Source organism: Drosophila subobscura, chromosome O (genome assembly GCF_008121235.1).
Source record: "Drosophila subobscura isolate 14011-0131.10 chromosome O, UCBerk_Dsub_1.0, whole genome shotgun sequence".
Lineage (NCBI taxonomy): Eukaryota > Metazoa > Arthropoda > Insecta > Diptera > Drosophilidae > Drosophila > Drosophila subobscura.
In genome coordinates this window covers 27,551,914-27,566,834 of record NC_048533.1, presented here as the reverse complement: position 1 = coordinate 27,566,834, position 14,921 = coordinate 27,551,914, and the positions used below count along the sequence as shown (strand labels likewise).

General features: G+C 49.4%; 3 protein-coding genes across 4 annotated transcripts in view; 2 read left to right on the top strand and 1 right to left on the bottom strand.

Moving 5' to 3' along the window:
* Positions 1-472: 472 nt before the first annotated feature.
* Positions 473-3,076, bottom strand: LOC117897411 (glutamine--fructose-6-phosphate aminotransferase [isomerizing] 2). Its single transcript, XM_034806238.1, has one exon. The coding sequence runs from the start codon at positions 2,759-2,761 to the stop codon at positions 725-727; it is 2,037 nt and encodes a 678-aa protein (XP_034662129.1). The 5' UTR covers positions 2,762-3,076; the 3' UTR covers positions 473-724.
* Positions 3,077-3,588: 512 nt separating this feature from the next.
* On the top strand, positions 3,589-7,645 carry LOC117897410 (peptidyl-prolyl cis-trans isomerase G). Its single transcript, XM_034806236.1, has 8 exons — positions 3,589-3,994; positions 4,123-4,210; positions 4,904-4,933; positions 5,003-5,142; positions 5,211-5,367; positions 5,426-5,555; positions 5,617-5,856; positions 5,923-7,645. The coding sequence occupies exons 1-8, from the start codon at positions 3,691-3,693 to the stop codon at positions 7,642-7,644; spliced, it is 2,811 nt and encodes a 936-aa protein (XP_034662127.1). The 5' UTR covers positions 3,589-3,690; the 3' UTR covers position 7,645.
* A 621-nt stretch (positions 7,646-8,266) lies between these two features.
* Positions 8,267-14,921, top strand: part of LOC117897409 — a 61,266-nt gene continuing 54,611 nt past the window's right edge. For both annotated transcript variants that reach the window (XM_034806234.1, XM_034806235.1), the window contains exons 1-2: positions 8,267-8,659; positions 12,157-12,561. In XM_034806234.1, coding sequence (XP_034662125.1) covers positions 12,435-12,561 — 127 coding nt within the window. In that variant the 5' untranslated portion in view covers positions 8,267-8,659; positions 12,157-12,434. The remainder of the gene's footprint in view (positions 8,660-12,156; positions 12,562-14,921) is intronic.

The window sequence follows — 14,921 nt, the reverse complement described above, 5'->3', positions numbered from 1 at the left end:
CCGAAATATACCAAATTATTTTGAAAATATACCGGTAAAACATAGGCAGAGCTAGGAAAATTCCCATTTATATAACAATTTAGATGAAAAATAATAGATTGTTGCATGCTTTTGCATACAAAATTTGAATTTTAAGCAGACTTTATTTGTAAACAAACCAAAACAGCTTAGGTGTAATATAGCTGGGCACACTCCGCCAGTAGCGAAAATATGCGATTTTTACGTTTTCGAGTAACGTAAGCGGATGGCGCGTTACGCAGGAAATGACGTGACGTGGCCAAATAAAGATTGTGTTTAAAATTTCAAATTCCAAAAGATAAAAGCCCAGTACTCAGACACTCAGAACTCTTTTTCCTATTCCATTATCTTTTGCCAGAAAAATACCGAATTTCATTCGATCGAAGCGGAACCGGAAACGACTAGAAAAATTCAGATTTAAATTCAAATTCAAATTCTTAGAAGTTTATAGATATTTCTGGAAATACTTATATTTCAATTGCACATCCACAGAAGATTAATCGGGTTTACAACACACACAAACAGGTCAAATTATACTCTACGAAATGCAAATGCAAAAAAGGGTCACAGAGGGGCAAGGTCGATCGCAGGTTCCATTGAACCAAAGGATCGCGGAGAGAATACAAAAATGTTTAGAGCTTAAATCTAAATGGTTACGAATAAGGGATTCCTCTAGACATCAGCAAATGGAATTCTTGTTGTGCTCCTACTCCACCGTCACTGACTTGGCCAGGTTCCGGGGACAATCCACATCGCAGCCACGCAGCACGGCAATGTGGTAGGAGAGCAGCTGCAGCGGTATGACAGTGAGGATGCCCTGCAGGCAGTCCACGGTGCGGGGAATCTGCAGCGAACGCGTCGAAAAGGACATCGTCTCGGTGTCGTTCTCCTCGCAGATCAAGATGGGGCGGCCCTTCCTCGATGTCACCTGTTGCAGGGCATTCATGCACTTTGTGTAGACGGGATCCCGCGTCACGATCATCAGCACGGGCATCTCATCGTCGACGAGGGCGAGGGGACCGTGCTTCAGTTCCCCCGCGAGTATGCCCTCGCTGTGCATGTACGTCAGCTCCTTGACCTTGAGGGCGCCCTCGAGGCAGGTGGCGAAGTTGAAGCCTCTGCCCATGATGAGCAGCGACTTGTGCTGGTACAGCTCCTTGGCCAGCTCCTGCACCTGCGAGTTCAGCTTCAGCACCGAGCGTATGTGCTCGTCCAGCTGCGACAGGCCCGCAATGATCTCCTGGCGCCGCTGCTGCAGCGACAAACGGTCCTCGGACATGACCAGCGCGAACATCACCAGCGAAATGAACTGCGAGGTGTAGGCCTTGGTGGAGGCCACGCCAATCTCCGGCCCCGCATTGATGTGCACGCCGCAGTTCGACTCCCGACAGATGCTGCTGCCCACCGTGTTGGTGACGCCGACAATCAGGGCGCCCCGCTGCTTGCAGTAGCGCAGCGACATCAACGTGTCCGCCGTCTCGCCCGACTGCGAGATGAAGAAGCACACATCGTCGCGGAAGATGGGCGTGTTGCGATCGAGGAAGTCCGAGGCCAGCTCCACCATGACGGGCAGCTCGGTGAGCTCCTCCAGCAGCTGGCGCGTGGCCACCGCACTGTGATAGGAGGTGCCGCAGGCAATCAGCATCAGGCGGCGACACCGCTTGATCTCCGGTATGTACTCCTTGATGCCGCCCAGCACAATGGTCTGCGTGTCGAAGCGCACGCGTCCGCGCATGGTGTTGACCACCGACTCGGGCTGCTCGAAGATCTCCTTGAGCATAAAGTAGTCGTAGTTGCCCTTCATGATCTGCTGGATCTCCATTTTGAGCGTAATAATCTCGCGGATGTGCGGATCGTCCGTGCACTTGTTGAGGCGATGGATGCTCAGCGTGCCGTCCCGCTTGACGGCCGCCACGTCATCGTCCTCCAGATAGATGACGCGATTCGTGTGCTCAATCACCGCCGAGGCGTCCGAGGCAAAGAAGTACTCCACCTCCTTGTGCTCCAGTGGCTGGAACTCGGCGCTGCCATCGCTGCCCGCCTGCAGCACGGGGAAGGGCTGGCCGTGCGGCCGATGCGCCTTGGCATAAAGGATGGGCACATGGTCGGTGGCCAGCTTGGTCTTGGCCTTGATGCCCACCAGCAGGGGCGAGCCGCGACGCGAGGCCACACACTCGCCGGGAAAGTGCTTCGACTTGAAGGCAATGGCAAAGGCGCCCTCCAGCTGCTGTATGGCCTGCTCCACCAGCTCGCCAAAGGTGTAGCCGGGATGGGTCTGCCACAGGTGATGCACGAGCTTGGCAATCACCTCCGTGTCCGTTTCCGACTCGAACACGTAGCCGCGCTTCTCCAGCAGCGTCTTCACGTCCTTGTAGTTCGTAATGATGCCATTGTGCACCACCACAAAGCTGTTCTCCACATCCGAGCGCTGGGGATGCGAGTTCACCTCCGAGGGCACGCCGTGCGTGGCCCAGCGCGTGTGCGCAATGCCAATGTGAATGTCCACGGGCTGATTGAAGGCCTCGCCGCGACACAACTCGCCGATGGCATCCTCCAGCACCTTGACCTTGCCAATGCGCCGCACCAGCAGGATGTCGTCGCCCGCACTGGCCCCGTCAATGGCCACGCCAGTGGAGTCGTAGCCGCGATACTCCAGGCGCTTCAGGCCCTGCAGCAGCAGGTCCAGCACCTGCTGGCGCGACTTGGGTGTCAGGTAGTTGAGGTACGCGAATATGCCACACATTATGTTCGTCTTCCACTTGGGTTCTGATCTGCGCAGCGTCTGTTCTGGCTGTGCTTGGTTCTGGCTGTGGGGTACACGTCGACACGACGATAAGCTGCTTCTTTTATGTAAACTGGTGCGTCAGTTGCACTGCGGACATACGATTGGCGTTGTTGCTGTTGTTGGGCCCCGCTTATTATCGCGCAAGTTGCTGGAATTTTTCTGTTTTCGTGATAAATTTCGCCTAAGAACACGTCTTCCGCCGCTGCCCCCGCGCAACAACACACACACACACGCACACACGTACATCCAATCATGCGCACGCACGCACACATCGAATTTGTCTTGTAAACATTGGTTTATGATGTAACCGTAGGCGGATTTGCCGAAAATGCTTAATAGGCAGATGAAATTTGAAGATTGGGAACAACATAACATGTACAATATAAGCAATATTCCACAACGCCATGTTATCACCCCTCCAACATGCCCAGCAAGACATTCCCATAAGACATTACATGATTTTCTCACACTCTTCAATTGAAGTGTAGTGGAAAACTACTATTATTCTCTGGAACTACTGAACTGGTTCATTGTTCATCAATTAGAAAATGTGACGTTACCATGTTAGAGAATTTTTTGTAGGTTCATTTCTTAAACCATATTTTTATAAACAAGCCAAATAAGAGCGTCAATCCTGTAGAAAATAGTTTCATTAATAGGATACAAATATAAGCTCAGTATTGACAGTCCCAACTGGCTTGTAATAACTTACCGAATATTTATGGTATTTTTAAAAACGAGTTTATGGTATATTTCTGATTCTGTCGGTATATTTGATGACAGGGTCACACTAAAACCAAGCCGACATTGTGCAACGCGAAAATTCGTGAAAATTTTTATCAAAATACAATTCTGTTCGAGAAAAAGTAAATAAATAAATATAGAAAATGACGGTAAATAAGCGCGACGCGAGTGCTGCGCGTCCGCGTTGTTTCTTCGACATAACGCTCGGCGGTCTGCCCGTTGGACGCATTGTTTTCGAACTATTTAGCGATGTGGCTCCCAAAACGGCCGAGAATTTTCGCTCCCTTTGCACGGGCGAAAAGGGTCTTGGTCTGATTACAGAGAAAAAACTGCACTACAAGGGGGCCATTTTCCATCGTGTGGTGAAGGATTTTATGGTCCAAGCGGGCGATTTCAGTGCAGGCAACGGTACCGGCGGCGAATCAATTTATGGCGGCATATTCGAGGGTAAGCAGCGTGCACTCTCCCTCTCTTTTTGTGTGTATATACGCGCTCTTGCATTTGTGTGTGTGTGTGTGTGTGTGCATTGGAAAAAATCAATAATTAAAGACCGATTTGTTGTTTGCATTTGACAGATGAAAGCTTTGAAAAGAAGCACGACCGCCCATTCCTGCTGTCGATGGCAAATCGCGGCAAGAACACAAATGGCTCGCAGTTCTTTATGTAAGTTCGCCTCGTTGCGGGGCCAACGCTAACCCCCCCTCCCCGCCATGCCATCTATATTATCTTTACAGCCATGTTCCAGTCTTCAGCACGTTCTAAATCACATTTATTTGATCAATTTTAAACATCTGTTGTTGTTCATTAATCTATTGCCATTTAGCGGGGATTAGCGCGCGCGCAGAATTGTTTGAGCTGCGGCGGGACTGACCGACCGACCCAACACCAATCTACCAACCACCTGCAATCCCCCCTGCAATGCATACGTCTTGTGGTCTATCTGTGGGTGGCCGGCAGTTGCTGCTCCTCCTCCTGCTCCTCGATGTGGTGCCTCCCCCCCGACACCGTCCACCAGCTGCGGCTGCTGCATCAAAGATGGCGCCCCACTGGGTTCCCTCTACCTATGCCGGTCTGTGTGGATGCCCCCCCAAAAGACGTTGTGCCCTGCTGATGTGTCTACAGTCTCCAAAAGCCACGGGCCAGGCTTTCTGTGGTGGTTGCTTGCCGTGGCCGTGGTTCTGCACCTTGATCTCTTTTACTTTGTTGCACGAAAGGCAAAGCGACAAAAAAACAGCGGAATAGCCGAAAGAACAGCAACAACAACAAAGAACAACAACAACAACAAACAAACAACAACCCAAAAAAGTTAGCAAAGTGTAAAGAATATCTTTTCTCTTCTTCTGTTTCTCATTGTAGTACAACACAGCCTGCGCCACATTTGGACAAGTGAGTAATCCTTTGGACACCGCAGACTCAATCCAATTTGAATGCTAATCCGAATCTTTGCCTTTGCAGTCTCCATGTTGTATTTGGCCAAGTTATAACCGGGCAGGAGTTGGTCCGCCAATTGGAAGAGCTGCCCGTTGACAGGAACTCGCGACCGCTGCAGGATGCGGCCATAGCCAATTGTGGCGAACTGATCAGACAGACAAAGGGTGAGTGAACATCAGTGGCAGCCACTCAGCAGAGGAACTCTCATGCCAAAGCTCCACTCCATTTGCAGCCAAAAAGGAGAAGAAGCGCCGCAAGCGCTCAACGGCCACAGATGAGACAAACAGCGAGGAGGATAGCGAGGAGGCGGCGGAGGTCAAGACACAGCAGCAGCGCAAGGACAAAAAGAAGAAGCGCCGCAAGGAGGCAAAGGCCAGCGAGAGCGAAGAGTAAGGATAAGGATTATTAAGAGATTTACCCCAGCTCTAAATTTCCCCACCAAAACAGCAGCGACAAAGGACGTGGTAATGGTCGCCATGCCCAGCAACAGCCCGACAATGACGAGGAGGAGCAAGAGGAAGGCGAACTGCATCCTTTGGTTACCATCACCAAGATAGATCCTAACGAGATACCCGAGGTACAGCCCAATCCATAATCCAACCTAGCCACAAAATTGAAGCTTTGCTTTTCCCGCTCAGGTATCGAATAAATTTCTCATGCGCAGCGAAAAGTCTCGGTCCAGGGATCGGGAGGAGCGTGAGGTGCGCGAAGATCTCGGCCATGGCCGCGATGTGGACCGTGAACGGAATCGGGAAGGACGGGGCAAGGACCGTGAACGGGAGCGGGATCGCAATCGGAATGCATTTGGCTGGTCGAAGAAGCAACCGCCGCCACCCACATCACGCAGCGGACGCATTGTCAAGGGGCGTGGCGTGTTTGTAAGTCGAAGAGAAGATTTCTTTCACCATGGGCGAAAATATATAAATTCCAAAATGATTTTCCAGCGTTTCCGCACACCCTCGCGCAGTCGCTCGAGAAGCAATACGCCGCCGCACTGGAAGCATGCCCAGAAGCGGACCATCAAGCTCTCGGACCTAGAGCGCATCGAGGAGGAGAGCAAGATGCGTGAGGAGGAGACACGGCGACGCGAGCAGGAGCGCAAGAAGCGCCACGAGGAGGCCATCAAGAACCCCAAAAAATCCTTCTTTGAGCTGTCGCATGCCAGCACCTACGGCGGCAAACTGACGCCAGACAGATCGCCCGAACACAAGGGCAGCAAGGCCGCAACCAGCAAGGACCAGCCCGAACGCAAGGCCAAGGAGGCAAAGGAGAAGCCAAAAGAGGACGCGGCTGCTGCGCCGCCCAAGCGTCGCAAGTCTGTGGACATGAATGCCCTCGACTACGAGCAGCAGACAGATAGCGAGCCTGAGCCCGAGGCCGCCGAGGTGCTGCCCAGCAAGGAGTCGAAGAAGCCGAGCAAGTCGGAGGCCAAGGCAGAGGCGCCACAGAAGAAGGAGCGTGCAGAGAGCCGCCCCAAGCGCGAGGAACGCAAAACCCAAGAGGAGAAGCCCAGGGATCGCGATCGACAGCCGGCAAGGCGTAGCCGTGAGCGCTCTGCCTCACAGCCGCCGCGCAACCGCAACCCGCGGAGTCGCTCCCGTTCTGCCCAGCGCTCGCGTCGCTCGCCGCCACGTCGGGCGCAGTGGTCGCCGCCGGGACGACGTGGCCAGGGGGGCAATAATCAGGGCCAGTTTCAGGGCCAACATCAGAATCAGTTTCAGAACCAGCATCAGAACCAGATGAATCGCGGCCGACGCAATCCCTTCTCCGATGGCGGTGGACGTCGCCGTCGCTCGCGCTCCCAGGACGAGTACAAGAATCGATTCCCCCTGTCGCCCATTCGCGGACGGGGAGCATCGCCCAGCGGCGATCGACGCCGACAGCAGCAGCAGCAGCGTTCGCGCAGCCGCGGGCGTCGACAGCAAACGCCCGATCGTCGTCGCCACGAGTCGCCGGCAGGCAATCACAGACGCCAGGAATCTCCAGACAGACGTCGTCCGGAATCGTCACCGGTGGCCAGGAAGCGCCAGGATTCGCCCGTTCGCAAGCGGCAGGAGTCGCCGGCAGGAAGCAGAAAACAGAAGCAGGACTCGCCACCAAAACGGCGGCAAGACTCGACCGGCCGTAGGCGTCAGGACTCCTCGCCCGAGCATCGACGCAGCCGCAGTCGTGGTGGCCGCCGACACAGCTCCTCGCGCAGCAACAGCAGACCCCGTCGCCGTTCACGCAGCAGCCCGCTGCCCAAGCTGACCTCGGCTCTGCCCATGGAGGAGGATCGTGAGAAGGCGGCGCGCGAAAAGATGCAGAAGCGAGCGGAGGCAGCGCTGCTGCTGAAGGAGCACATGCGCAAGGAGATAGCCAAAGAGGAGGAGCGCCGGGCCGAGAAGCAGCGACAGGACGATCTCGAGAAGGAGCGCACCACCAGAGAGCTGAGCGAACTGGAGCGCCTCAAGGCGGAGACGCTCAAGAAGCTGCACGACGAGGATCACAACGGCAGTGGCACGGGCGGAGGAGGAGCTGGCCCTAGTGCCGCGGCCACAACTCCTGGCGAACAGCCCTCGTCCAGTCGGGGCAAGCGCGAGGGCAGCCACGAGGAACGGCATCGCGACAAGAAGCGCAAGCATAAAAAGTCGAAGAAGGCATCCACCCGCTCGGACTCCGATTAGAGTAGAGTTTTATCATATAAAATCGAAAATCAAAATTTTCGTTCCACCAATTGGAGACATTTTACACTTAACGGCAAATGTATAAAACGTGTCCCAATCTCTGTACTGAACACAGTTTAATAAATGCAAAACTTTACTTGTACTTTTCATGGTGTTTCATTATTGCAGTTCAAATTTAAGCAAATCTTTCTGTTTCGTCTTCCAAGTTTCCCTTTCATATCTTTGCACTGTCTGGCAGCACTGCTTTTGCTTTTTTCTTACTGTTTTTTCTTTCGTTTCATTCATGCTCTCGACGTCGACGCCGACGTTGCCATTGAAATTTCGTACGCAGCCGGCGCAAACAAAAATGCCGGCAAATAAACGCAAGCTTACGCAAAAGCTTGCAAAGAGAGCGAGTTAACATAACATGTTGCTGGAAGCACAAGCAAATCGTGCTCTCTCGGCTTTTGTGAAATGTTACAGACCAGGGGTTATTAGCACAACAGGGTGACATTTCTCAGTATTCGAACTAACATTTAAGGTTGCTAAATCCCACCTCGTTGTGCGAGCACACCTTGCTACTGGGCACACCATACGAGTTTGAATTGAAAGTTTTTTACATTTTTAGCTTTGAGCGCCAAGCCAACATATTCCTCTTTGGAATGGCGTACATGTTTGGACTTGTTTGCTCCGGTCGGTGGGAAAGCTGCGGGCCCGCGTTCGCAATTTCGTTGTAATCCCAGCGCCAGCGCCGCCTCCGCGTAGCCGTCGTAGTATCTGCTAGAATCTGCTGAGCGAATCTTTGAATCGCAGTGATTTTCGCGAGCGTTGTGTTGTGTGTCTTTGGCCAAGCGGGGCGACAAAAGCAACAAACAAAAAATGCCAAACAACAAAGCTTTGGGCGAATTGTGCGCGTAATTCCGTTGATTTGGGCAGCGCTGTTCGTGTGCGTGTCCGTGTGCGTGTGATTGTGCAAAGGCAATACGAAATACAAACGTAAAACGGAAATGCAAAGAAGAAACAACACAAAACAAAGGTAGCAAAGCAACAACAACAACGACAGACAGGGCAAAGCAAAGGCAAAGGCAAACGCAAACACAAAGACGGGGGCGACGGCGCGGGCAACAGGAGCCGGTGCAATGCGTGCACAGAGACAGAAACAGAGAGAGATGGAACTATGTGTGTGTGTGCGTTTGTGGCAAATCAAACGAAAACGAAATGTGATTCATTCATTGTCTGCCGGTTGGAGCGAGAAAGAGATGAAGAGAGAGAGAGAGAGAAGTTCAATTGCCAAAAATTCCAGCATTGTTTAGTCCTGTCTCAAATCCAAATTATGACATAATATAAGCGACAGCGAGATAATGAGTATGAGAGAGAGAGAGAGAGTGAGAGTGCGTGCTGCGGGGGTGTGCAAAAAACTGACAAATGAATATTTTAAAACTCGCATATTCCAAACAAAGCAAACTCCCTCCACCACTCCACCGAAGAGAAGGATATGGAAACGCAATAAAAACATGACCGCCAAAGTACAGTAGTTCTTCCTCTTCTACTATGAACGGTAGGCAGCAGCGGCAGCGCAGGCAGCAGTCAAAGCTCTCGGACGCAACAAAGCGAAAGCGTAGCAAAAACAAGGAGCAAAAACAGGCATCAGATTGGAGTGGGATGGCGATGCCGATGCCGATGATGATGCTCAGAAAAAGCTTAGTAAGCTGCGCTGCTGCCTCCGCTGCCACTGCTGCTGATGTTTCTCTGCTGTTGCTTCTTCTTTTCTCTTCGTATTTCTTTGCTTTACTTTATTTGCAAACAAAATGAATTATCAGGCCTTGTTCCCAGTTTCGTTTTCACAAAACTGTTGACCGAAAGTGAAGTTGAAAAAGGAAAAAGATTGATTTGGTTTGAGGACTGTTTAGCGATCATTGGCCAAGTCCAGCCCATAACTCACTTCTGATTGCACTTAAAACCGCCTTTATAGCAATTCCACTTCTGAAACAAATTCGTGCGGAAGTGAAACTGAGAACACGGCCGAGTACTCTGATACTCGATGATGGTTGAAGGAAGAAGCACAGCAGCAACAACAAACAGCAGGAGCCAGCGCAGATGATGAATACGAGAAATAAGCATAATAGAAGAACAACAAAACGAGGTACAAATTTCGAGGAAATCGAAATTTTTGCGTCGTTGCTGAATTTTTGTTTGCTCTCCTTCTCTGCCTTCTCCATCTCCCTCTGCCCGACACAAAACAAACTTTTATCCATTCTGAGCGCCTGTTTCTCTCTCTGGCTCTGCCTTTGCATACGTGTATGTGTGTGTGTATGTTTCTGCACGAAATTTCGCATACATGTGCATTGTTCAATTTGTTTTATATAACACACAGAGAACCAGAATCAGAACCCCCAATACGATTTCCGCTACGCTTCTTGCTTATCTCTCAAATTGAGGTTTTTCGTTTGGGGCTTAAATTCCTTTTTCGTACGCTACTGGCACGGGCACACGGTTGCGGGTTGTCCTTTCGGGCGATGAAAGTTTTTTGTTAAACTACAAAATATTGTATATTAAAAGTTGTAAACAAAAGGGGTCCGCCACACAACAAATAAACGCCACAATGCGTGGGCAAAAATTTGTCGTTGCCGGCAGCAAGAGTGAAAACCCATGGAAATTCACTTGTTCTACAAATTTATAACCTTAAAACGAGGTATTTTAGATATGAATAAAAGTTTGCTTAGCTAAAAGGGTATTTTGTAGCTGTAGGAATAGCCAAAGTTCCGTCTGATTTAGCCAACATTTTATTCAAATATTTCTAGAAGGGATTCATCTGCCAGCATTTTTGCATTATTTTCTATTTGTGCACCCACTTTCCGGCAGAGTATTTAAATCTTCGACTCGCAAATGCGTTGCTTCTTGTTTTGTTTCTTGTTCGTTTTTTGTTTTGGCAGTTTTTTGCATTTTCTTTTGATTTATTGAATTTTTTTACAATTTTTTTGTTGGTCGCAACAAAAAAGCAATTGTCATACATATAAAACTTTGTCTGTGGCTGCAGCCTCAGTAGCTGGCGCGCTGTTTGCCGTCGGCGTCGCAGCTGGCGTCAGCGTGTGGCTTTGCAAAAGCCTTTGATAGTGGAAAAAAGCAACAGCAGCAATAACAGTAATGGCGCCGCAGCGGCAACAGCAGAGAGCGAGGCTGTGGCTGTGGCTGAGGCAGAGGCAGCCACAGCCACAGCCGAAATATATTTTAGCATTCATTTATGCGATGATTTTTTTTTGTTTTGTGTTCTCTCGCTCACTTTGGTTTGCCGCGCGAATCCGAGCACTCTAGAAAGCTAGAAAATGTATCTTTCAGATACACGCGCCTTTGTGGTACTTGTTGTCGCTGTCGCTCTGTCTCTCTGCATGTGGAATTGAAATGTGCCCGCTGCCTTTTATGGCACCATCATCATCAGAGCATCATAGCATCATAGCATCAGCATTATGATTACGGCACGATGCGTGCGTAATGGCAATGGAACCGTAGTGGCCGCCGCCACCACCGCCAGAAGTCAGCAGAGATGTGGGTCGAAGAATCATCATCTTCCCCGTGGAAGAGTCACAGAATTTATCACAGCTTAAACCGGAACACAAAAGCCAGTACAAATTTAATGATGATACATAGATGATACTTAAAAGGGATATGAACGCAGATTGAGGATTACGCTTGGCCTGTGGCCTATGGGCGCAAAGTGTCTCGAAATTTCTACCAAGCTCTGGAATTACGAGCACAGATTAAAAGTGAAATATGTACTGTAGGTCTGGTCAAGGATCTGCCTTTCAATTTTATATAACAAGAAACCTTTTTTTTGCCACTAAAAAAATGAAATATGTCAGGGAAAATCATTAAAAGCTCTTTGAGGCAGTTATTCCTCGGAAATCTTTTACTTTCATTTGAAGCAAGTGCTGCGAGCAGTCCGTGGAAGTAACTGAATGAATCGATAGGGCGAAATCTTCAACGCACATTTAATGATGAGAAGCGGAGGCTAATGTTCTAGAAAAGTTTCTAAAATTTTCGCAATTAAAAGTTAAACGGAAATTTAATTAGGTAAGGATTTATTTAGACATTTATATAAGGCAGATATAAACATATCCTTGTTACATACGGAAATTATATTCCATTCCTGCCGCTGAAATCTCCGACCCCTCACAGCGAAGCTTCACTGTTTCCGCCCCCTCCCCCCATGGCTTTTATCATCAATTTTGAATGTCTCATCCATTTGAATGTTGACAGCTAAAGAAATTGGCGCCAGGTTCGGGAGGTTCAGGGTCCTGGCAGCCCATGTTGTGTGGTAATGTTTGTGCGGACTATTAAACAAATTGCGTATACGCACTGTTGCACGCGTAAAATATTTATGCGTGTGGCGAGCGTTGCCCCCCGTCCCCGTGCCGCGAAATATATTAGCATACTTTTGTGTGCCACCCCCGTTTGCCCTTGTGTGTGTGTCGCCATAAGATTAGTAAATAAAATTCAGTGATTTGATTTTTCCAATCCGCCGCTCCATCTTCGAAGGAGAGCCACAGCAACAATGACAAAATACTCGGCATAACATCCCAAAATCGAAAGGCCCAAGCGGAAGAGTAATTGGAAGCAGCAACAGTTGATGTAATCGCATCCCCGACATCGGATATAGTCACAGACTTTGTTTGGCATCGAACGCACAGGAAAAACCAGCCGACGGAGGAGGAGGAGGAGTTCGAGGAGTAGCTGTAGTAGGAGGAGGAGGAGGAGCAGAAGCCATCGGGCAAAGGGCATAGACTGGCCAGCGGAACACACGTCCTGCGATTGCAATGTTTTTGTTTTACAATCGAAGCCTCTTTGCCATTGAACTGTTTGAGATTTTGCTGCTGCTGCTGCCACTGCTGCTGCTGACCGATAACAATGGAGGACTGACCCTCACCAAACAGCCAACAACAGGTGAGTACTGTACCACTTCTTGAATATATATAAAGAAATCCTTGCAGCCAGAGCCCACCCCGCCCACCGTTTTCGATCACGCTCTAAACTTGGGCAATAATCATAAACTAATGGCGTAACGGGGCAGGCGTGTCCGCATTCCACACTCCAAGCCAAGACTTCTTCCCTGAGGAGTCTTGGCCAAAAACTTGTTGAGTTTTCAAAGAACTAGGTTGGGGTGGGGGTTGTGCGGGTGCTTGCTCGAGTGCTTGTCCCTTGGTTTTCTAGAGCCAAATCCCATAAAGAAAATCAGCAACATAAAATATTAAAGTTGGTAAAACACGCGAGAAAACTTTTCGACGGTGTTCCAGATCGCCCACCCGTTGAGGATTCAGAATTTTCTCTCCGTGTGTGTGTGTGTGTGTGAGTGGCATAGCCAAAAAACTACCCTCTACTTTATTTTTGGCATTCGCTTCTCGTGGGGGTTGCTCTCGGGAATAGTCCCTTTGCATGTAAGCCGGCCATCGGGCCGGTTATTGCGTCGTTGATTTGGCTAAGCGAAATTATAATTCTAATTTATTTCTAAGTGAACAAGTCACAAAGAGAGAGGGTTAGCCAGAGAGAGAGAGTGCGGCATGGCCCGCATCTGTTTTGCTTGGAATTATGAAATAAATTGAGAGATACACCTGTCACATTCTCACGTGGGAGCATTCATCCTTTCAAAACGTAAAAGCCAAAATGCAAATAGCAAACAAATGAAAAGAAAATGCCCAACGTCAGTCAAGCATGATGCTGGGGGATGATGGAGATGCCATCCGCATTTCGGCATATGGGAAACGTTTAAAATGTTTTTTCAATGTGCCTGAGAGACAATCAATCAATTCGAGGCACATATCATGCGGTCATCCCTCATTTCCCCAACCCCTTAGCACCACACACACAGCAACACACAGCAACACACACAATCATCAACTATTTATCCCCAATTGCTTGGAAGAAAAAAAACAGGGCATGGGCAAGTTCATAAAACCAAACCAAATGCGAAAACTTTTGCACACATGACAGAGCACACAGAGCCCCAAACAGCGGAGGGAAAGCAGTGCAGGAGCTACAGCCGGGCCGGGAAATAGCTAGTCCAAGGGTGGCAGTGGGTGGTGGGCTGTGGCTGTGGCTGCTGCCGCCTGCGGGCGCAACGTTTTTGGGGGCAACAGCAATAGCAAAGGCAACGGCAAAGGCAAAAGTCCAAGTCCAAGTCAAACGACTAAGCGGCATGTCGTCAATAAATTTTCCATTAAATTCAAAGTAACCCAAAACAAGCAAAAATAAAAGGAAAAACGGGCGAAAAAAAGAGGGAGCACAGCACAAAAAATGAAGGAAAACCCGTCCTGCTCCGCCCGTTGTAGAGGGGAAAGGGAAGAGGTACTACATGGCATGGAACACTACATAACTTTTCCTTGTTACACGGCCATGTGTAGCCGTGTCTGTGTGCGAGTGTGGGAGTCTCTTTTTCAGCGGGTGGCAGGGGAATGTGTGTGTGTTTGTTATTGGTATAGCTTCCTGCTTTCCGCTCGCCTGACTGTGCCTCCTTCGACTGCCTGCCTACATCTTTTGCCGGGGAATTGCCTTCAAGTCTTCGAGCCTCTTATTCAATTTTCGCTAGCGTGTGGCGCCATCTAGCGCCCACCGCTGCTACAGGCAGCAACAACAACAACAACAGTAAATGGCATCAAGCGTTGAACGATATTGTTGCCGCTGGCAATACACCGCAGGCACAACACACCATAAGCTATGGAGGAGGCGGCAAACCCACGAAACAGAAACAGAAACAACAACAGCAAGCAGCAGCCATCAAAACATCAAAGCATGAAAAGGTCGAGGCTTCACATACCCTTAACGAATGTCCCCAATTCTATTTTTGCCCCCCCAGGGAGTTGAGATCTCTTTCTGTAGAGGAGAACCACATGTAGTTCAATATTTCCTGCTGCATTTCACATAATCTAAGAGGAGTCTAACACTAATTGTTTATATTACCCTCAGAATTTCTAGAGTATTATTTAATCCTAATTTTCAGCTCTAAGAGTGATGCTTGGATCTTGAACAAATAATAAAAATGTAATTTAGTTTTAAAAATTGCTGCCATCAAAGCGCTTCCAACTGCTCCTTCATGGCTCCTTGGTTGCTCTTGTCATTCCATCCTTAAAGGGTATAAGTTTTCTTAGCAGATCTTTTGTGGTTGTTCCTTTTGTTGCTACTATACGTACATATGTAGTTATGTTGTTGCTGGCTTACTCGTATACATACAGCAGCAAATCGTTTGTGTGCCCCATTGCTGTAGCTGTTGCTGTTGAAGCAACAACCCGAAAAGCCGCCACCCGCCACCC